Source organism: Acanthaster planci, linkage group LG12, assembly GCF_054643075.1.
Source record: "Acanthaster planci isolate LZ-2023a linkage group LG12, COTS_SCS, whole genome shotgun sequence".
Lineage (NCBI taxonomy): Eukaryota > Metazoa > Echinodermata > Asteroidea > Valvatida > Acanthasteridae > Acanthaster > Acanthaster planci.
In genome coordinates this window covers 6,324,054-6,347,937 of record NC_141788.1, presented here as the reverse complement: position 1 = coordinate 6,347,937, position 23,884 = coordinate 6,324,054, and the positions used below count along the sequence as shown (strand labels likewise).

Sequence of the window (23,884 nt, the reverse complement as noted above, 5' to 3'; positions counted from 1 at the left end):
TTACTGTTAATGTGTATGGAAGCATTTTTTTAAAATCTAAACGTGATAATATAAAATGGATGGAATCCTGCTGAAACAGCAGTGACTGCATCTGACATATGATGAAAAGTAGGGGCCATTTATCTGAAGGAGCCAGCCGGGAGAGCGGAGGAACTCCTGTCGGGCCTCGAAGTGGTACACAGATGCTGAAGTCTGGGGCACGCTATCCGCTCCAAGCGGGCAAAAACAGGGCTTGTTTATAAATGATATCGACAGCCCGTTGGTACGAACTCGCGATCGCCGTGTAGGCGTGCACGCTCACGCGCATTCGGCGCGGGGCACGCTCAGTACGCGCCTGTGCACCGAACGCATGCAAGAACCCGGTTGGAAAACTTCGTTCCAGGCTGGCGTTCTTCCGCCGGTGAGGGTGCACTTCAATTCGCAGCGGATTATCATCAATAATATACAATGTAATACGAGATCTGATCATGCTTCTTGCGTGATCAGTGGATGGATTGAGAGAAAAAAAAACAACCTCTGAAGTGGCACTACAAGTAGAGTGAAAGGGCTCTTGATATTGCTTTGTGATCTCTTTCTGTACACTCACTAAAAAACTCTTCTTTCAAAATTGTAAAAATCAGGATGAAACGATTTTTATATGCCTATATTTTTACGAAAATCACTTTATTATTACATGTACTTCATTCGGTAGGGAGCTGAAACATCAGTACGATTCGTAAGCGGTTCAAGGTTGCTTTAATTATTAAATAATTAAGTTTTTAGAGCTTACTTAATTGTTTCCCGAAATAGTCGATAGTCAGTATATTTCGGTTCGTCCTTGATTAAGTCACATTGGATTGCCTTCATTATCAATTTATAATTCCTCTGAAAAACACAGTAATAAAATGAAAATAATTGCAAAGCGTCGGAAAGTTTTAGAATGATTAGTACCGTCATCTGTACAGCCATGCACCAGCCATGCACCACTATTCGGCCGATGTGCAACCCCTGCCGCCTCCTGCACTTTCATTAGGAATTTTGTTTCAAGTTGTGAAATGTTTTTCTCATTGAGCCATTTTAGTTGATGGTTATGATTTACCAGAAGTGTAGATCTCCTCAATGTAAAGTTATGAGTGCAAACTGCATAATTTAGCAGGGAAAATATTGAAAAGCAATTGTATCGGCCACGGCCGAGCACCTGTATATTAACCCAAGCTCGCCGCGGGGCGGCGCTAGATACGATCCTTGTTATCCAGATCTATATCTAGAGATCTCCATCCACACAGCTCAGGCCGGCTAGACGTACGTACGCGCTACAATGTAGGTGAGTCTCTACGCATGTACAGTGTACGTACGTGTACATGTACACTACCTTCATGCACAGCATAACGTATAAAGATGCTAAGCGTAGGGTTTTTTTAGTTGAAATAGGTTGTTTCAAGTTTCCAAATGCCCAGCCTTGTGATTTGTAAGGAAAGTTTTGGTTTTCTCCTCGTATTATTCACTGACATTGGACTGGACTCCATGTTTGCGCACACTGAACAGGCAATTGTGTCAAGATAGTGTGGAATCTATTTCGTGAAAAAGTTATTGCGCTGCCGTGCCTGATTATTGTCTGTACTCGAAGGTGGTATAAACCATTTGCATTTGCTTCAAAAAATTTCGGATATGGGGGTTTTATTTTTACTTTCGGTATGCCCTCATTGGCTTGTTATAATTTTTTGAGTTCACTGCTTTGAGGAAAAATCAAGAAATGCGCCACCTCTCATTTCATGCCTGTTTTGAACACTAATTTGTCTTGCAAAGGAACCTGTACACTTAGAACATTTCTGAGTGCTTGAATAATATAATACACAGGCAACGTCAATCTGTAGATCGAAAAGCTAGATTTATTCACTTCTTTGAGTAGGCCTGGCTGCCTAGTGGTTGGCAAATTTCAAGTTTATTATGTGTCCTCCAACATGTCCAAGTCCAAGTTCAACAATGAATTGTTGTGGATGCGTCAAATAAATAACACTTCATTGTGTGGTAGAGTTACTGCAATCACATAGTCAAAGTACAGCCACATGCCTGCACATCCCTGACCACGTGCATGTGGCCACATCATCACATGCATGCACGTCCCGACTACGTGCACAGGCCACATCATCACATGCATGCACGTCCCTGACTACGTGCTTGTTGCCACATCGTCACATGCATGCATGTCCCTAACCATGTGCATGTGGCAACATCATCACATGCATGCAAGTCCCTGACTACGTGCACATGGCCACATCATCACATACATCCATGTGCACGACCATGCACTTGCATAACGTGCATGTTCATCCAAACCATCCACAAACCTTGCACACCATCAGTGCACAACATAAACAGTTTATAGATCAACAGCGGGGTGTCAATTCAACTCACCCCCCTGACCGACTCGCCCCTTACCTACAATCAATAGCTGTGGTAACTATCCTTTCATTATGGGCAAGAAAGTTATTGTGAGAAGGAATTAAATGTCTGGAATTTGCAAAATTCTTCCAAAAAAAAAGCAGGCTTCTCCACAGAGCTTGAAAAGGAACTGCTAAGTTGCACATTACTGCTCAGTTTGGAGCATACCATTATCTGAAGGGGTGATAGGGAGATGGTAATATTTTCTTCTAAGGTGTACATGCTCATGTAAACTTTTTTTTTATAACGGACATTTTTTCAAACCAATGCAGCTTTTACTGTTGCCTGTTATTTGTATAGACCTCTTCAATAGCTACATGTACATGCACCACACACATTTACTTCATAAAGACGCATGTATTTCAACAGTCCCATTTTTAATACTTGATAAATGTAAACTGTCTTTAAGTATGGTGCTAGCAGTAGACTTTATAAGTTGGATCATGGAGCTATAAATCTGCAAAATATGTTTTAAATGTAATGTAACCAGTTACAAGTTAGTTTACTGTAAGCTTCTACAGTACCCAGTGCATAAGTGGGTAACTTGCATAACCAGTCATATGAAGTGATAACTAGTGTAATAGTGCTCAAATATGGTTGGGATCTTCTGTCCCCTCAATCCCTGGTTGTTTAAATATATTTTTCTGGATGATTATATATGTGATATTCAGACATTAGGTTATAGTCTGAGACATTGTCAAAAACTTTCCTGACAGATTCAAGTGTTCATCTTTCTCTCTGCAGTAATTTATGGACTAGACCCAGAGATTATGCAATGTGACTAATTTTTACAAGCAGTGCAAACATTATCAGGTGTAAAGGTTGAGCCCTATAAGATGGGGAAAGTGAAATTTAATGTCAATTATTGCTAAAATGTCAAAATTACACGAGTGCTTTGACTTTTCTGACATCTATAAGTTTATGATAACACACAATACCTTTGTCATTTCAGTACTTGAGTAGAAATGGACTTATTGGATGATGAAGAAGATGTTGAAGCAACACTGGCTAGACTTCAGAGAGAATGGAAGGAAGATCAAGCAAAAACTAAGATTGATATCGTTAACAAACCCAGTTACTCGTATGGCTGTGCTAGGACTAGTGGGGTAGCAGTGGCAAACAAGTCAACGCCCAAGAAACAAAAACAGCAGAGCAAATCTGTCCTGAAGATCAAAGGTATGGCGATTGCTTTCTGTAATTTCACCTCAATATTGGTAGAAAGCCATCTTTTGGAACTGTTTTTGAGTGATTTTATTGTTTATACCAGGCAAGTTCTCCATGTACCTTTTCTTGGATATTGTCATGGTACATTTTTAAAAATCATACTTGGCCTTCATTAGTTCTTTTTTGTTGTGCTTTGCATTAACTGTAAACAGACTGTTCTCACAGAATGTGTATATTTCCAATACAAGTTGGCCCAAACTGTCACTATTTACACTGACATTTGCTCAATGCATGGGCTAACATGCTTTGTGAAGGTCCAAAATTCCAGTCCTATGAAGAAGATGCGAAAGGTTGTAGAATTAACCTGTCCGTTACTGCGCATCGTTGATGGTTTGCATTCTTTCTTTTTTTTTCCAAGTTGTGCCTTGCACACCCATCCAAAAGCATTCCAACTTACAAACTGCACAACAATCCAAGAATGCTTCATGTCAAGGACCGTCAAGTCAGAGAAAAACAAATATTTATTCTGAAATAAATGGAACAGAAACAGAAAACCTTCCAAAGTCATCCAAGAACTCTAAAGAAGATTCTGTGAGGAAGCTGGGTCCGAAAAGGAAGGAAAATAAACATCAAGGGAGTTACCGTTGTAAGGAATGTGGACAGGTTTTTACTTTCAAAGGCAATCTACGACGACACGAAGAGTGGCATTTTGCTTCAGCCAATGATTTCCAGTGTAAGGAGTGTGGCAAGACATTTGCATTGAAGCGGAACTTGGCTAGACACTTGAAGCTGCACATACCCGTTGACCCAGATTATCGTCCGTATGCTTGTGATAAATGTGACAAATCTTTCCAGCGAGCCAAAACATTGTACCAACATAAGAAAGTCATTCACAGCAACAAACGCCCACATGCTTGCCAGTTTTGTGTCAAGACGTTCAAAACATTTTTCAACTTGCAATGCCACGAGGCTATACACCTCAACTGCAAGCCTTATGTGTGCCAATTTTGTGGAATGGCCTTTATACGGAGCTCATATCGGACTATACATGAACGCATTCACACCAATGAACGGCCTTTTAAGTGTGATGTGTGTGACAAGTCATTCACGCGAGGAGATCACTTGAAAAACCATAAAAAAGTTCATGCGAAAAAGAAGGCCAAAAAATCAAAGAATTCGAAATAGAAGTTCTCATTGTTCCAATAATATGTTAAATTTCAGTAACAAATAACTGTGACATAATTAGCTTAAATTGGTCGTTTGGGAGTTGATTGAAAGCAAGCATTTATCTGTAATTTGACAAGAGATGACTGCAATTGGTAAATATCCCTCGAAGTAATTTATTTCGGAAGTTTTTTTGGGGTAATCTCAAAACACGTGAACCACATGTTTTTTCAGAAAAAAATAATTAGTTATGAAGCTGATCCATACATATATTACGTCTGGCTATTTAATTTCAAATTGTGTTTTCATTAAACAATTCCAACTACGTGTATACAATGTATACAAGTTAGTCTGAAAGTGCCTTTTCGAACAGTTTTGAATTGCAAGATTTAGTTTAATGGCAAGTATAGAGGTACCGTACATGTACAGTATATGCAGTGTACGAATGCATTCTACTTAATACAATTCTGAAAAGAGTTTTCTCTTTAATATATAACTTTCATATTTGCAAATGACTCAACTTGTAAACATTTTTCTGAAAATAATTAGAAATTAAATATGCAACCATTTGCAACTGATAATGGAAACGCGTTTCATTTTTGTTTTTACCTTTAGGAATATAACTTACCAGTGTCTAAGGAGCATTTGTTAGCCAACATATACACAAGCCATTTTTCAGAGGTTATTTTGTCTTTATTTTAAAGATAAGAAACACCTTTCTTTACTTGTAAAAGGTTCGATTTGTAGGTCCCTAGAAGCTGAAGGTAACAAGTGATTTCAAGTGGCCACGTGCATGTGGCACGTGAGCCCCGCTCATTACGAGAGAGTCCGCCCTAACGGATTCATTGAGCTAAAAGGTGATTTCATTCTTGCGTAACTCTTGATTCCCCTCAAAACTGTTCCATAAATATTGGACGTGTCGACCCTCTGGTTTTCTTTTTTTGAAAATTAAAAAAACAAAATGGAGACCTCGTTGAGACTGACACAGATAGGGCTCTATCTGGGTAATTGATTGACTGCGATGCAGAATTCTCTCAGGCAAAAATTAAATGTCGTTACTCCCGAATTCAAGTAGAGAACTTCTGTAGCCCTGCACGGGTGGCAAATTTCGTGTTTTATACAACGATACTACTGTGCATTCGCAGCTGTATTTCTTAAACATTCGTCAAAACGGTAGGCTAAATTGCAGCAGAATCAGTCTTCATTTATGTCACAACAATAAATTGCAACAAAATCAGTTTTCATTAATCTTCATATTTTGCAATAGTAAATCGTGCTATAGTCAGAAATCCAGTGGATTGTTTTCTGAAGTAGTTAAGTACCTCAACAAATGTCGACATTGTACCTGTGAAAATTGACACAATAATACGAATACCCATCGTAAAGTAAGTACACGTAGGTATATACCCGCTCTAGCACTTTTGTTATATTTAGATTTGTTTTACTGAATCTTCAACTTATTCCAAAGATCGGAATAGAGAGATTTGGGCCCCAGATCCACACTTGTATATCCGTTACATTGCTAGTGACATGTAGCTCCACATAAACAAATACAGTGAATGTCCATTAAATTACAGCAACAGGTTACAGATAAAGCGAGCTTTGTACTGATATAACGCTTTTTTTCTTTACAAGGAATTACCATAGTGCTCTACACGTGTCGAGCTGTATTTCTTAAAACATTAAGAAGTTCGACCACACAAGACGGTTCCGCTAGTCACAAGAGCAATATTCACTCATGATGTTTACACGTACGTCAAATAAACTAATGGTGCATCATTAAGTTATGACACTCCGGACTGTTGTTACTTAGGTGCTCACAGACTTCAGTTAGGTACATCAAAATTTTCTTTAGGCTGGTGTGCGACAAGTGGCTGATTTGCTTAAAAATATTTTGCCCAAAAATATTTTGCCCCAGTAGTCCGTTCTCCAAAACCCACCCAATAAAATCAGCACCATTTTCTGTAAATTTTGGATTAAAGTCTCTTCGCTGACTCCGTGTATGGCAACGACGCCTTCTGAATTCTCTTTTTGTGACACTACTTAAGTAGTAAACACTCTCCTGCCGTACCACAATGCAGGTTCACAACTATCGTGCACCTGATTGACATGTATTTACGGAAGTGATATAACTGGTGAACTCGGTAATCTCTATTTATATGACGTATTTTTACAATAACTTATTCGAAGTTTACTTTAAAATTAATTGATTTTTTAAAAACAGAATTGCGCTTCTGCTTAAAGCTCAAGCGTAATCGGTGAGGTTTCGGTACGCCGAGGTTTCAGTACCAATATGGGTGCATACATTGAGCAATGTACTCGTGAAGAAAGTCGTCACCGACGAATCTTGCCCTCCCAGACTGACTAAGATACATGTGCGTGTCTCTATCGGCGGTGACAATATTCTTGCTCAGTGAGGGATATACATGTATTTGTGCTACTGCAACTTTATGTCTGCTGCCCTCTGTTTTCATTAGTAACCCTAAAGCATTCTGAATCTGTATGCATTTGCGTGATTTCAGTGGTTCCTAGGGAGTTAGGGTTAATAAGACGAAGTCCCTGGTGTAGTGTGTGATGTTGACAGGTCAACATTACCGCCACTGGTGTCATTGATTTTAAGCGGAACAATAATATTAGACCTACGAGGTATACCACTCGACTGGTGATCTTCTTGTTCTCCTGTTGTCGCTCTCAGCGTAACATCATTTGCAGATGATCTGGCATCATTGGCTTGCGGGCGGCAGCAGCAATGCTTACTCCAGTAATTCTGCAGTTTCCTTTGCCACAACGCCCTCACTTTTTCCTTAAGCACGAACATCAGGCCGACGAGGGCGCCTTGCAGAGCGTTGACTAAGACTGCGATGTACCAGAAAGTAACACTCTTTGCCGCATTGGCGGTAATCAAAAGGGACCAGGTCACCCCAGTCATTGTAGCGAGCTGTAAGGTAGAAAACAGTACATGTAAATCGAAGACGAATGGATCTTGACGGGGTTTAGGATACGGGAAGGAAGGCTGGGAAGCCACTAAACACTGCCCCAAATTTGTCTGTGCCTCGATAGCTTGCCTTTCTCCTGTTATTTAAATATTTGCTGGGATTTTATTTGCACTCTGAAAGCAATTTTGGGACTTGGTTTTCCAAAAGGAATATTCGGACAATAAAATTACACTCTCGTTTCAAGTGATTCATGTAAACATCCCCAAAATACAGTTGAACAGGATTGTACAGCCTACTACACGTGTTACAGGAGGTTTTATCTGATACCTTCAAGCACAGCAGAAGATCGGTCTTTGCACTTCTGGTCATCTGAAGATCAGTTAAACGCCTCCGGTTTGCCAAGATCGTGTGAATCATGTATACCAAAAGCACACAGTTGACAAGAAGAAGCACAGCAATTGGGATACCAAAGGCAAAGAAGGAACTGGATGGCTTCACAATCCAACAGCTACTTCCACCATATTCAAGCCATTGCCATGGCTTATTGTGACCCAGCTTCGATACCAAAAAGCAAACAGACACAAAGATAGCAGGAAGTCCCCAAGCAAGTATACCCAGCTTGAGGACCTTCGATCTCTCGGGCTCATCTTGCTGTCGCTGGACCATTTTAGATTTGATGCTTGCTGCCAGCTTACAGGCCAACACACACATCCACGCAAATACCGCCAACCATGCGAAGTGCAGAACAGTTGCCCTTAAAACACACAGCCAAGATATGGAATGGTCCCCAGTCACAAGGGCAGCTTGTGCTGTGATCAACGCTACTATCAAATTCATGACGATTTTCCCAGGCTGATTCCGTAAAGTTGGAAATAGAGCGTAAGTTATGAATGTGAGGAGTAAAGAGATGAGAGAAATCACACTACCAGCAAAACTGATATCAGACAGTGCTGTCACCCAAGCTGAGTAATTGTCTTGGCTCACTCGATGGAGAAAGTTGCACACTCGAAGAGAACCGTCAGGCAACTGCCAAATGTCATCAGCTGGGAACGCTACACCTGAAGCTTTATGAACAAAGACAACATCTTCACCGGAGTGACCGAATGCGTCTACAAGAAACTCGCTTGTGTTAAAAGACAGCACTGGACAACTTTTGCCAACAAACAGGTCACACAGCGTCAAGTACGTTTCCCTTGATATGTTACGGCTTCTTGCATTACCAAAGAACTCATACACGGTGGCGTGCATAAATTCTAACCCGGTGTACACGTGCCCATCTTCTGTTCGGTAAAGAATACCACTGTTGTTATTCAGGTCGATATCGACAAGTTGGACGTCATGCAGTGTGAAACCTTCACAGATTGGGTGCTGAGACACGTTTTTGTTGGATTGAGATGAGGCTACCAGAAGTAGTGTTGTTACATTGCACAGACGAGAAGTGTTGTCATTCAGCTCCTCATCTTGCACAAATCTGTGAACAGCATCTTCGATGCGTTTTGCCACAGAAAATTCTGCTCTTACGTAAATCTGCTGACTAGTCGTGGGGTTATTTGTGATGTTTTGCTGGAAAATCTTTACCAAAGTTGTAGAGTTGTAGTTTGTGTAGTTTTCGATTCCTTCAGACGATAAAAACCGTATGAAGCAGTCACCAATGGTGGTATCAGAGCTGTAGTCGGCAATCCTGTTGTGTAAAGATTGAACACATTGTCCTGATTGTATCGTCATACCAACTGGACAGATCAGGTCTCTACAAGTCCCCTGGAAAGGGTCGTACATCTGCCGTCGACTACAGTTACCGACAACGCCCCCATTATCCTTTGATACAACCCTCCTCTCTGTGAAATCGAAAAGAAGAAGAAACGAAACAACAGGGTCGAAACGATGTCTTCCAATAGATTTGCATTTGAGATCTTCGAGGCGATGGCCGTGACACTGCGCACAGTAAACATTTTTGTAAGTTCCTGAACGATCCCCAGTGCCAAAAATTATAGATGTATTGTTTTGGCAGGCCGAGCTCTGGGATTCTGTAGAATTTCGTGGGCAGTTGTCTATCAAATTTAGAAAACAGCGATGCATATCAGTGGTGAGTGACGGCGGAGGATACAAGTTAAATTGGAAACACGTGTCAAAGTTGGGAAAAGGCCAAGTTTCATCGATGCAGTCCCATAACTCAAGCGACCAAGACACCAGTTGATCTTCCGGCACGCGGTTGCAGATCGTGCAGTACACGTTCTTGAAAATGATTTAGTCAGGGCCGTGAACAGGGAAGGTCAACAGTTTCTGGGACCTAGCTAGCGTCTCGTTCTCGCAGTTTTCCCTGATGTCGTCCTTGGACCAGTCGGGAGGGCATCGTCCAACAGTGAAGAAGTTGTCGTTGGCGTCAGTAAAAGGAGTCATCAAAGTTGTGCATTGGAATTAAGGAGAATATTTTGAGTTTGTAATTGGTCGATCTGTCTCGACGCAGTGATCCCAGTAGTCTACGCAGCAGTCGTTGTAAATGCTACATCTTTTATCGCATCGGCAATTCTGCCTCTCCTCGGGTGGCATTTGACCAAATATCGTCATCGGCCCCGGAAGTCTATCTGAACAATTCAGGGGTCCACAATGAGTGGCTTGATAATCACACATCTCTCCCAAACTTGTGGTGTATACTGGTGAATAAAGAGAAATTCAAAGGAGTTGCTAAATTTTTAACATTGCACATTCCGTGAACTTCGATTCATTTGATATAGAATGACTCATTCTGGGACGCGTCAAACCTAACAGCGAAGTACATTTTTTTGAAGTTTGTTTTAATGAAATATATTTTTTGAAGTTCATTTTTACGATCCCCCCCAAAGTTCGTTTGTTGAAGACATTATATAATGTACTCCCCTATATTCATGGGGGTTCTATATTTAGACATATTTTTGGAAAGAGGTTGTTTTTAAGAGATATATGTGTTCAAGTTCGAAGTTTTTTTTTAGATATTTTTTGAAGTTAATTTCTACGAGTGATATGTTTTGATGTTTGTTTTAGCAGGATATAAAATGTATATACTGATAGCTAACTTTGAAAAAAGTACATCTCATTAAAACAAAATACATCAAAATACATTTCGTGAAAAATTTTTTTTCTAAATGTAGAAACAATGTTTCTAAATATAGATCTCATAGGTACGAATTGGAGAATATGATGTCTCAAACAAACGAACTCTGCAAAAAATTGTCTCACAAACACGAAACTGAAAAATATACTTCATAATAAAGAACTGGGATAAAACGTACATTTTTTGAAAGTATGTACTTGATTGCGCACTACAGGGCTTTCGTTGTTGACAATGCGGACTATATAGTAAATCCAAGTTTCAATAGATTATTAGATTCACCACGGTGTTTACTTCAATAAGTTGTAGATTGCTTCCAGTTTCTTGTTTTTTTTTAATCAAAGTAAATAAGAAGGCTTGACATTTCCTAGGGGCTATCCTCATAGTCAATAGATAAACTTTAACAACAACCAAAAAGACATCGGTGTTAGCTAAATAAGCTTGTATTTCACCCCTAAGTTATCCAAAATTAATGTGGCTCTGAGTTTTAGAAGTCTGGGCTTTTCCCATTACTGAAGTCAAATTGCCGTTCAGTGCAAGTGTCCACACTCGCGCGCACGCAGAGGCGGGCGCATGAGGTTGGCACATGGGGGACACGTGCTCCCCCCCGCGGATGCCCGTGGCCTTCCACCCTGGATGCCCCCATTTTGAACTCTGTGAATACTAGCTACAGTTTATTTTCTTGTGGCGCCCCCTTGAAAAAACGCGTACACCCTTGGTGCCCCGGACACTTAGCTCTTATTGCGCCACTGATCGTACGGCTGTTGCAGAGGAAGGGTTACTTTTGTATTGTACGAAATATATAAAGCGACGACATCCTTGGTCAAGTAATTGTCAAGATTTTGTCAGCTGTTTCCAAATTAACCTGACTTTTATGATAATGAGACGCACTCAAGACTGCACTCTCCTCAGTGCGACTGAAAGATCATAAGTTCCTGAAAAGGCATTTGCAGAATTAATCAATCGACAAATTATTACACCATTGCATGAGAACTTAATTATGTGCAAACTTTGGCCTGAAAGCACGCACATGATGAAAATAATCGATACTTATAATTGATAATTTTGTTATTAGACCCTACGTGGAAAACAAAATCATTTGGTCATTGCTTTTCTGGAAAGTCGTGAGAAAAAGGAAAACAACTGACTAATTACATTATGGTTTGGTTTGCGTGTTGTTACCTCGTTAGGAGGTCTGAGTGGAAATTCATAAGGAAATTAGCTGTGGAGGAAAATCTAATAGGCTGTATATATGTACCAAAGTAGCTGCATCTGAGAAGATAATGCCGCTTTGATGAAGAATAAGATTCGTCTGTAATTAGCCGTATAAGGCGGTTGTTTTGTAATGTTGATTGCTTTGATGTCAGAAGGCTCCAACTTACCAGTATAATTGCCTCAAGTAACGAGGAACCACTTGCGTGTATTGGTTGGTAGAGATTGGAAAATTCGTAATCATGGCCGTTAACCTCAGGAAGTGCACTGCTGGGCCGGAAAGGTACCTGCACTCTTACGTGAAAATCTTTAAAAGTTTTGCTGATCACTGAAAGTTGTGGAAAAAGTTTCTGGTATGCGTTTCATCATCATTCATGCATTTTGAGGTTCATTAAATGATGTTTCTCAGGCATTTGCTTTTGTATAACCCCCAGATCAATATATTATTCACGAGACAAGGACAGTTGTACATTGAGTTGGCGAGTGGGAAAGGTAGATTCCTGAATTCGTTAATCCTCACATGACTGCCCTTATAGGCAGAGAAATTGGCTATTTCACAAAATATGGAGGAAGTAGAAGAGCATCAGCATTCGGCACATACATGTACATATCATGCGCACACAACGGGGATATTCAAAGAAATTGTATTCAGTAAAAGGTCAAAAGAAATGACATGTACATCTTGAATAAATTGGGTCTATGCTAAAGCTCTCAATAAGGGAGTTAGGGATGAAAGAAACTACACAATCAAGATTTTTCGTAATGTGCCCAATTGAAATGCGTTTGTGTGATTTTGATGTTTCCTTGGCTTAGTCTGTTCTTAGTTGAGGGCAGTCTAGGGCCTCTTAAGCCACCTTTGTCTCAAACCCTGCGTCATCATTTTTCTTGGAAAACGAACAGATATTTCCAACGAAATTAGGATTCGATTTTAAATATGCATTTTCTGTAAGAGAAATCTAGCAGAAAGAATCAAATTTATCCCCGAAGGTCCAGATGTATAGTATTTGAAGACGTTTGATATATACATGAAGCAATTTGAAAATCCAATCTCTCGTGCGTTTGATCTTTGGAATTAACTTGAGTCAAGATATTTAATTTGCAAGGCCCTAGACCAAGACGGTGTAATTAAACAATTCCCATGATGACGTGCGTGAGTTTGATGATGTGCGTGAGTTACAAAACTTTGTCCTATGCGTAACATTTAAAACACTGATGACCAGATTCATCTCTAAGAGAATACATAATTACAAGATCTGAGTAATTTCCCCGGAGCATCAGTTTTCCCACAGTGTATAACTAATAACTGAAGCAGAAGGCCAACACCTAATTCTAGTTATGTTTTTGTTTTGATTCAGTTTTCTAGGATGTTTTTGATAACTTTTTAATGCATTATTCACGTACTTGTATTCCATATTAGGTTTCTTCTTATGGAGTATCGTTAGCCATGGTTTAATGTCCAAATTTCAAAAGTCCAAAGTTCCTAATCTTCAAAGTTCGGTAAAATGTCAACAGAAGAACTTGCAAAACAGTGTTTCTGTGCGCCATTCACGGCATAGATTTGGTGTTAAATAGAGATGCAGTGGAAAAGTGTTAAGTAGTCTCTTTTAGGTACACGTACATGTATGTACAAGGATCATTTCGCATTATAGACAAAAGGGAGGAATTGGATGCAATTACACTTTCGTAAGGAGTCACTACGGATCTGAATCAAATGTCAATCCACTTTGTACAGGAATGGGAACGTCCTTTGTCTATTCAATTCAATGTTCCATCCCTTTGCCGGGAACTCACCTTGTGTGCGCACAGGTTGATTTGTGTCTGACGAGGCCGGGATGCTCCGAGCTTCAACTTATAAACACCTGAAGGCCTTGTTTGTTTCGCGTTGATTCAGATTGCAATCGATGATCTGACGCGTGTCGACAGTTGCACTAGATTGCATTTGAAAGAATTCTATTTGCTAGATGGTGTGCATTATGTGTGCAAAAACCTTCCTGTGTAAAATATCCAAGTTTTCCACAGTTTTTCTTCAATTTATATTTATTTAGCTGGAAATAATGTCTTATATAGTCTCGACACTCCAACGTAACCATGGCAGCCGCAAACGCGTTTTTTTCTCTTCACAGGCCTAAGATTCATAAATGAAGCTGACCAGTTGTAGCTAGATGTTTTGTACTGCAACATGCATGTTTCAAAGCCATTGCCTGTGAAAATGTTTCTTCTTATTATACACAACAGCCTGAGGATACACCATGTACTTCCCCATGGGAAATGCTTTTAGCAAGACTTGAGAAGAGACACTAGTCTTCATCAATTAAAGAAAATGATTTTGAAACGACCCCCAACAAAGTACTGTGGGATTCTAACCTTTATTTAAGCGTGGTTACACCAGGGTGCTCTGAAAAGCAAAAGGCGCTGCCGAGAAAGGCATAAATCTGTGTTTGGAAAGGATAATCTGGTACCAAACAGTATCAAGCTTGTATTAACGCATTATCAAATACAGACGACGGGGGTACATGTTTTGATACATCGATATCCATAATATATCGGGAAGAGGCAACCGCAGAGCGCACTGACTGTATCCCTTGCTCAAGACAGGATCGCTTTCTAAATAAATCAGGTGTAGATCGAGTCCGAATCATTTGTCATCATAACTGAGTTTCTAGTTATACAAGTCTGGCAGCCAGCCACAATCCTGGACAAAACTGTCTGGACACCTGCCAATTTCCGTACTGTTTACAGGTCCTCCATTTTCCCCGGTCGATGATTTAATCTCGAGCTGGAGTGCAGACCGCGCACTGAGACCCAACATTGAGAGGCGTTCCGGGGTGGGGGCCCAACGAGATTTGGCTAGGATTGTATCTAACAGGCCTTGGACCCGGGACTGCTCGTAACTCGATGAGACTACCACGCGTACAGTTGCCGCACGGCACTAGTAATATCCAGCATTCTCATGATGCAAATGAAATTCGTCTCCGGATGTTGTTGAGTTGTGCATGTACGCCATGGGAAGCAACTCATTATGGCACTAAGTCTAAGACAAAAAATGTATAAAAGAAGAGAAAGACTGCGCCATTCATCAGTTTAAAAAAAGGAAATTGCTGGCAGAAAAATGAAGGTGAAGAACAATCGTAAGGAGAGGAAGACGAAACAAACTACAACTTTTCCAAGTCATTTTGGAGTCAGGTTGGCGTCGTGTTTCTTTCCTCGCCTTCCACCTCTGGGGCCTGGGGTTGAATCCGGCTCGGTCCCCATGTGGATTGAGTTTTCAGTCCCTACCTGAGTTTCTCCCAAACATTTATCCGGGTTTTGCTCCCACCTGTAAAATTGAACATTTCTTCCTTGGCTTCTTCACTCATCGTCCTGTAATTGACGCTAAATGCGTTGTTGGATGATAAGAAATAAGCGTTCTTATAGTTTCATAGTTCGCTCATTCAGTGCTGGAAATGCGTACTGCAAAAGCTTCAAAATGACTACCGCACCACATCTATACAGACTCGGTTTTTCTCCCTAGTGCCAGGAAGACGTTAGGTTGGTTTTTTATACCCATGGCTCTATAAGTAAACGAATTAAGACCTTTTTGACGAATCTATGTTGGTGTGCACATTAATGCGGTAAGCAACAGATAGAAAACGCGCTTATTTGAATAGATTCAAAATGTGCGTTGGATTTATATCATTTGGAGTTCGTTCCATCTTATATCATTGTGTTCTACAAATACGTGAATCAATTCATTTATTCCTGTGCTCAGAACGGCGTCAGCGAAGGTGAGCAGTTAGCACTATTTTGTAAATTAGTACTTAAAAAAGACACACAAATAGAGATTTATGGCACACAGTAACACCAACAGAAGGGGTCTGTTGTCTTCGCTGCCACCAAGTGTCTCAAAAGATTTGTACCGGTTGAATTCCGGAACCAAGGAATGAATAAAAAAGGTGTTTATGAACAAAAATTTAAATTCTTCTTTTGGTAGAAGCCAAGATGATTTATTGTATTTAAATAAAATGAACACGTGTAGGCCTGTATCGATATTTTCCACCAACAATCATCAACGATTTACAGATAGGTGCGGTAATGTTCGATAAAAATAAATACATGTCATCACAAAAAGCTTTAATGAAGCAAGAGAAACGTGGCTTGTTAGAATTCTATCCTGACTGTAATAATGGTATTTATGACTAAACACATTGCAAAGACGGCATCGTGTGACATCTGTAGCGTCAAAGAGTACTTTTATGTCTTTTCTAGTAGTATTGGGCTCTCAACTGTCGGATCATTTTTTTTTACATTTAACACGTTCAGAAAAGTTCTAATGAGATGATTCTAAAATACAATATGTTTGTGATTTTATGTAAATGGTATGATGTGCAAACCAGTACATAGGTTGGGGATTTCACATAGGGCTTGCCAGAATTCGATTCTTCATGATATGTCAACATGAATTGAAAATAATTAAGTGTCAATTTCGAATGTGTTTTAACGCTTTACTTTTGCTCTCTCTTTGTTGGAGTTGTGGCAAGAGATTACAAGAGGCACAATCACAATTACTATTTATCTCTGACTGGTAAAACACTAATGTAATACTTCACAGGCAGTGGCGTAAATCTGTGCTGGAAATGGAGGGATAGGGTGCGGTTGGAAGATGGGGAAAGGTGCGGGGATGACGTGAACATTTGCAAAGCGGAGGGGGTACACAGTATGACCCTATATGAGGTCGAAGTTCATGATATTAATGTTCATCTGCAATATGTATGAATAACATATTTATGGCTTTTTAAATTGTCCCCCTTTTGGGTGATATTGAATCTATTTTATTCGTTGGAAGTCTGACAAAATTATTCATCATCCACTTCAATTTTTTTTGTCACCACCAAAAAGTGTGTGTGTGATGGGGAAGATTCAGTAGTCCATCTCTCACCTCAAAAAGTGTGCGGGGTATATATACCCCCAGCCCCCGGGATTTACACCCATGTCCACAGGTAATGTTAAACAGTAACGTGCAACCACCAGAAAACAGGTAACATGAGAGCAATGTCATGGATACATTTATATGATACAGTGCTTAGTTAATTTCATGATATTTAAAAGTATGTTTTTACACACATGCGTCATCCATATACATGTAGGTTGCCAACTACTTACTGGCAAAATACGAACTTGGCGTTGCAAGAGAAAAACATTACGAACGAACAACTAACAATATTGAATTATGTACATACGTGTTGAATACTTGAAATTACTTTGACTTTTTTCATGTGTAATGGTTAAATAAATGTGATTGGTACAGTATAATAATTACATGTGAAAATCATCAATTAAGATAGATACCAATGCCAGCTCCTCTCCGGGTACTTTAGGGAGGAGGGGCGATCGATGGGGTAGGTGGGCGTTTACAGAATAATCTAAGGAGGCATCATTGTGCACAGCGATGTTATGGCGCTACGCTGGGCGTTCTTGAAACTTCAGGTTTGCGTGCATTTTGGCAAATAGATGCACCAACTAGTCGAGGAGGCAAGATACTGAAGAAAAGAAATACGTATGCAGGCATACGGTTTGTGTGCGATTTTGTGCCAAGTGGTCTGTCGATGTCCCGTAGACGTTATAACTTCCACCTGTTGCCTTTATTCACGAGATGGCCATTTTATATTGGACTCCTCGACCCCACTTTCCATACTGAACATTCCCAAATGGGAAAGCGCCCAGTTGGCTATAATTACATGTGCGTATTCCCTCTTCAGGGCTCTGGGAAGTGAAAAATAACGAGCTTCACAATTTTTGTGAAGTAAATATACGTTACATCTATGGACGCAAAAAGCATAGTTTCTTATTTGTCTGTATCCAAGCACGTTGAAGTGCTGACCAGTATTACTGTTCAAATGAACTCCGTCGAATGCTGGTTGAAGCATACCTCTTCTGGCGCCCAGTATGGGCAGTGGGAGGCGCCCAGTATGGGCAGTGGGAGGAGCCCAGTATGGGCAGTGGGAGGCGCCCAGTATGGGCAGTGGGAGGCGCCCAGTATGGGCAGTGGGAGGCGCCCAGTATGGGCATTGGGAGGCGCCCAGTATGGGCAGTGGGAGGCGCCCAGTATGGGCAGTGGGAGGCGCCCAGTATGGGCAGTGGGAGGCGCCCAGTATGGGCAGTGGGAGGCGCCCAGTATGGGCAGTGGGAGGCGCCCAGTATGGGCAGTGGGAGGCGCCCAGTATGGGCAGTGGGAGGCGAGCGAGTATTACACGAGGCCTCACTGATAAAACTAATTTTCATTTGGGCAATAAAGGCGACATGGTTTACTCCCCCGTAATTTGGAGCTATAATCATCGGAATCTATTGTGCTTACTGTATCATCTCTGTTCCCAGATTTATTAAGTTTTTAGAAAACCTGTACGTGGATCGCCTGAATTTCCATTCATGGTGGCCTACCAATATGAATAAGTCCAGTACCATCAATGTGCGTGTAAGGCGAGATGAAGATATTCACTGAACTTTAAAGGAATGTTAGTGGAATTTGTTCCAAATTGTAGCTTTCCTGACATTGTGCTAAATGGACTGTTTCTCCGGTCTTGTTACTTGCCGTTGTGATGGCACTGGCAGTAACCCCAAACCTTCACCAGTTTCTTCAGCCATAGCGCCCTCACGTTGTCTCGTAAGATGAACATCAAACTGACAAATGCACCCTGAAGGGAGTTGATCCAAACGGTGATGTACCAGAAGGGCACGCTGTCCACCACACTGGCAGCATAGAATAGGCTCCATGTCACTCCGGTTAACACGATAATCTGTGGAGATAAAAGATCTAGGTACTGTGGGAATGGTTACTCTTAACCACTGGAACCGTGAAGAAACTGTGTCACACATATCGATTATCGGTACATTTCGCTTACGAGTAACCTCGTTTCAGCACACTGTTGTAAAAGATCGTTAAAGAATGCTACAATGTATCAAAGACAAGGTTATCATGAACCTTGAAGTTAAAACATTTTACTCTCGATTTCTCTCCAGACTTCGTTTAAGTAAAAAAAAAAAGGATTCGAGATTCATTCTTTAAAATCAAGTTCTGTCAGGGATTGTATCTTGACTTTCGCTACGTTTTATAATAAAAGAATGAAAGAGACTATCGCAGGCACTTACACAAGAGCTGTATTAACTAGTCTTGTGCGGAAAATGATAACAGAAGGATAAGAAGAACTAATTGCTTGCGCTTAAAAGCACAAAAACCAATATTTACCTTTAAACACAACATGATGTCTGTCTTTAATTTTCTTGTCATCTGTACAGCGGCAAGACGCCTGCGGTTTGCAATCACCTTGAAGATCATGAAAGTCACCATAACAAAATTGATCAGAAGAAAGATAGCCACGGGGATACCAAAAACAAAGAAGGAATGTAGAGGCTTCACAATCCAGCAGCTGCTCCCACCATATTCAAGCCATTGCCATGACTGATTTTGACCCAACTTCGATACCAAGAAGCAGACAGACACGAAGATTGCAGGAAGTCCCCAGGCAAGTATACCCAGCTTGAGGACCTTACAATCGACGGAATCAGTTTCTTTATTTGGGAGCATGGTGGACTTGAAGCTGCGTGTTAATTCAACAGCCAACACACTCATCCAGGAAAAGACGACAAGCCAAATAAAGTGCAGAACGGTTGCCCTCAAGACACATAGCCAAACTGTGGAAATCTTGCCTACCATCAGAACAAACTGAGCCAAGACGAAAGCTACCATGAGATTCATGATTATTTTGCCTGGCTGGTTCCGGAGAGATGGGAAGAGAGAGTAGGTTAACAGAGCAAAAAGCAAGCAAACAACAGAAATGATGCTACCAGCAAAACTGAAACCAGACAGTGCTGTCACCCAAGCTGGGTAATTGTCTTGCTTCACTCGATGGAGAAAGTTGCACACTCGAAGAGAACCGTCAGGCAACTGCCAAATGTCATCGGCTGGGAATGCTACACCTGAAGCTTTATGAACAAAGACAACATCTTTACCGGATGCCTCTACAAGAAACTCGCTTGTGTTAAAAGACAGCACTGGACAACTTTTGCCAACAAACGGGTCACACAGCGTCAAGTACGTTTCCCTTGATATGTTACGGCTTCTTGCATTACCAGAGAACTCATACACGGTGGCGTGAATAAATTCTAACCCGGTGTACACGTGCCCATCTTCTGTTCGGTAAAGAATACCACTGTTGTTATTCAGGTCGATATCGACAAGTTGGACGTCATGCAGTGTGAAACCTTCACAGATTGGGTGCTGAGACACGTTTTTGTTGGATTGAGATGAGGCTACCAGAAGTAGTGTTGTTACATTGCACAGACGAGAAGTGTTGTCATTCAGCTCCTCATCATGCACAAATCTGTGAAGAGCATCTTCGATGCGTTTTGCCACAGAAAATTCTGCTCTTACGTAAATCTGCTGACTAGTCGTGGGGTTATTTGTGATGTTTTGCTGGAAAATCTTTACCAAAGTTGTAGAGTTGTAGTTTGTGTAGTTTTCGATTCCTTCAGACGATAAAAACCGTAGGAAGCAGTCACCAATGGTGGTATCAGAGCTGTAGTCGGCAATCCTGTTGTGTAAAGATTGAACACATTGTCCCGATTGTATCGTCATACCAACTGGACAGATCAGGTCTCTACAAGTCCCCTGGAAAGGGTCGTACATCTGCCACTGAGTGCAGATTCCTAGAACTTGAGGTAAGGCATTCTCTCCCCAAATAAACCAACTTTTAAAGACGTAGCGGACCGAACGCTCGGTAAAGTTAAAAAGTAGAACGAATGAATGAGAAGGATTGATATTAGGTTCATGAATGTGGCATGACAAACTAGACAAACTTTGAACACACTCTGCACAGTGTACATTTTTAAAAATGGTCATTTTCTCTTCCGTTCCAAATACCAAAGATGTGTGATTTTCACACGACACTTTTTGGAACTCCGTGGCATTTACCGGGCAGCTGTCAATCAGATCTTTATAACAACGATGGGGATGAACTGTTGTGGACAACGGTGGTTTTAAGGAAATTCCTGAACACGAGTCAAAGTTTGGAGTTTCATCTACAGCAGTTTCACAGCTCCACAGCTGAAGTATCCAAGGATAAAGATGAGTTGTTGGCAAGCGGTGACAGATTGCACAGTACACGTTCTTGAAGACGGTCTCTCCTGGACCATTGACGGGGAATGTGAGCAATTTCTGGGACTTGGCCAATGTGTCGTTCTCACAGTTCTGTCTAATGTCGTCTTGGGGCCAGTCAAATGGACATTGGACTACAGCAAAATAACTGTAGAGAACGTTCTTTGAATTTAGTGGGCTAAAACACTCGGTGAACGCAGAATATTTGGAACTTGTAACCGGTGGATGTGTTTGGTTGACGCAATGCTCCCAGTAATCAACACAACAGTCGCCGTACAAACTACACCTTCTGTCGCATCGGCAGTTGATTCTGTCATACCGGAGAAAATTCTGCAGTTGACCTGGTGCATGTGGAATCCCTTCTGCACAAGACTGAGGACCGCAGTGAGTCAATTTGGAATGGCAATGACCCTCGACGTACTGCGCCAATGCTATAAAAAAAAACACAACGAAATATAATTACTTTAAAAAATAATTTATCAAAATTTTCTCGATTTTGTAAAATTCTGTTCTCGTTTCTTGTTCACAAGCAAGACACACTTTTCTTTCTTCACTTTCTGTCTTTCCACGATTCTATGAACTAAACATTGAGCCTTTCAATCACATGAAATTATAGGAATTATTTGTTTCTTTTATTCTACGTGTTTTCTTTTTTAAAGGGTACAGTGGCTCCAAATGGGGCAAGGTTACGAAGTTCCTGCGCCTACGAAGAAGGCACCTATAGCCTTTCGATATTGGAACATGCTTTTTCATTCTGTAAATAAATCCTGTGATCCTTCTTAACTATAGGGATTGAGGATTGTCGTGGTTTCTGTACTGGAGGTTAGTCCGTCTGCTACAAATTCTGTGACTGTCCAACGTAAGGTAGCAGGTTGCTGACAGCAATTTTATGAATCGGATTTTATGAAGTTTTTGACCGGTGACGTATTCAGGTGTCTAATAATTTTTTCATCCATGCAAAAATCCTCAGCCCCCCGGGAAAGGTGTTTTTCTAAAATGCTTGCTATACAATCAAAAATGACAACCATGTCTCGGGGCGGGGGGGGGGCATTTGTGCCAACGCTATATGTGCAACTTAACTTAACATAACGTAAATGTTTGGAATGATCTAATCAAAAATACTTCCTCTAGACAGTTTATCCGAAACTGTCTTAGAGGGCAGGATCATTTAATAAATAATCGAAACACACTGTATAAAAATCCGATTGCTATACACAGATGGAAACGAATACAAATTGATACGGACACTGCACAAGATAAATGGGTCGAGACCATCCTCCCTGAAAGCTAATTGTTTCGGACTTATAGATATCTCTTATCAAGTTATATAGTCAAGTAAAGTTGAAATTGTAAATTTTGACTTGGAATCAGTCTCAGTGATAAATTAAAAAACAAACTCGAAATATTACTGGCTGATTTTGATAATTACACGAACATAAATGCAGAAGGATTACACACAAGATGGTTTCAGAGTATTCTGGGATGGTAGCACGGAATGTATATCTGTTCGGTGGAACACTAAAAAAATATGCCTGCACTAACTCAAAATAAGAATTTAATCGGGCTTCATGAGAGTTGTCATAGTAATCTGTATTTTTGGAAAATTAAATAGAATTGTACTTTTGGTATTTGGGTCCATTTTAGCGCGATACTGCAATATGTATTTTAAGAGAAAACTTAAAATAATGTTTTTATACGTCTTCACCAAATATCTGGGATTCGAATCGATCATCTAGTTAATTTTGTTGGAATGCGAGACAACTTCATCCTAAAAGAAGTAGTAATTATTACTTGATCCAGGATAAGGGATTTTACGAAATATAAGATAGATCTAACTTCGTTTCTCCTACAAGCCAAGAGAATACCGACCTAGTGGAAAACAAACAATCACCAGAACAGCAACAACGACAACGGCATTGACAAAGAGATAAAGTGAACAACAGATTGAAAAAGGTACAACAATATTCTACCTACCCGATGATGAAATAAAACTCGTAATGATGCAAGTCAAAACAAGCACGGAGAACGACTTTGGGGGGGATATTGTGGCCAAACAAATCATGATGTATTCAACTTTAACAAACGAAAGATTAGAAGTGAAGCCGAATTGGTTGGGCTCCGTTGGGCTAGGAAGCCTTGTTGACTGTTTTCAGTTGGCATATGATATAAGGAAGCAAGGCTCAAAGTGGCTTTAATACAAGATGGTGATTGCATTCTTTCCTTTATTGGTTGGATTGCTGAAGCCAAAAACACGACTGCGCAGAAACACGAAAACAGGAATACGCATGTTCTCCTGGACGACAGAGTGAGTACACTAGAAGTGATGTGTTATTTAACAACAATAATAATAACAGGGTTTATGAAGCGCTTTATTAAGGCGTTTTCCATTATAATTACCCTGCTTACTGGGATCATGAAACTTTCAAAATGCATCTCAGCTGTGTAATTTAATTAGTTTGTTTTTCAGTCTAATTAGTTTGTTTAAGAAAAACATTGTGTCGGAAAAATTACTATTATCGAAATATAGATGACAGGTACCATTATTTTTGACTATTTCCAAGGCTGAGGGTTTCGGAAAATTGAATTCATCGTCTTTGGCATTTATATTGACTAGAATCAACGCGTTTGGGGTAAATGGTTTTAAAAAGATGCTCTTAGGCTTCACCATGTGTATAGTGATTCGTAAGCCAAGAAAAAATATAATTTCGAACAGTAATGAGGCAGACCGAGTAAGTGGGTTTAATATTGATCACCACACTCTATCAGTGATCAAGA

General features: G+C 40.5%; 1 protein-coding gene and 1 pseudogene across 5 annotated transcripts; one reads left to right on the top strand and one right to left on the bottom strand.

The window, feature by feature from the left end:
* Positions 1–1,225: 1,225 nt before the first annotated feature.
* On the top strand, positions 1,226–23,324 carry LOC110977691 (uncharacterized). Of its 5 annotated transcripts, none has more exons than XM_087144206.1 (3): positions 1,226–1,303; positions 3,374–3,597; positions 19,252–23,324. In XM_087144206.1, the coding sequence occupies exons 2-3, from the start codon at positions 3,387–3,389 to the stop codon at positions 19,416–19,418; spliced, it is 378 nt and encodes a 125-aa protein (XP_087000332.1). In that variant the 5' UTR covers positions 1,226–1,303; positions 3,374–3,386; the 3' UTR covers positions 19,419–23,324. The 5 variants fall into 5 exon arrangements, with proteins under 5 accessions (XP_087000332.1, XP_022087709.1, XP_022087711.1 ...); XM_022232017.2 differs by lacking the exon at positions 19,252–23,324 and adding an exon at positions 4,004–5,336; XM_022232019.2 differs by lacking the exon at positions 19,252–23,324 and adding an exon at positions 4,004–5,336 and having other exon boundaries at positions 1,274–1,299.
* On the bottom strand, positions 7,292–10,166 carry LOC147797103 (uncharacterized; annotated as a pseudogene).
* Positions 23,325–23,884: the final 560 nt, after the last annotated feature.

Excerpts from the sequence above, each read along its gene's own strand:
- LOC110977691 (XM_022232017.2), top strand. The coding sequence starts at position 3,387 with ATGGACTTATTGGATGATGAAGAAGATGTTGAAGCAACACTGGCTAGA. Across the intron at positions 3,598-4,003 it reads ATCTGTCCTGAAGATCAAAG|TTGTGCCTTGCACACCCATC; the intron begins GTATGGCGATTG and ends TTTTTTTCCAAG.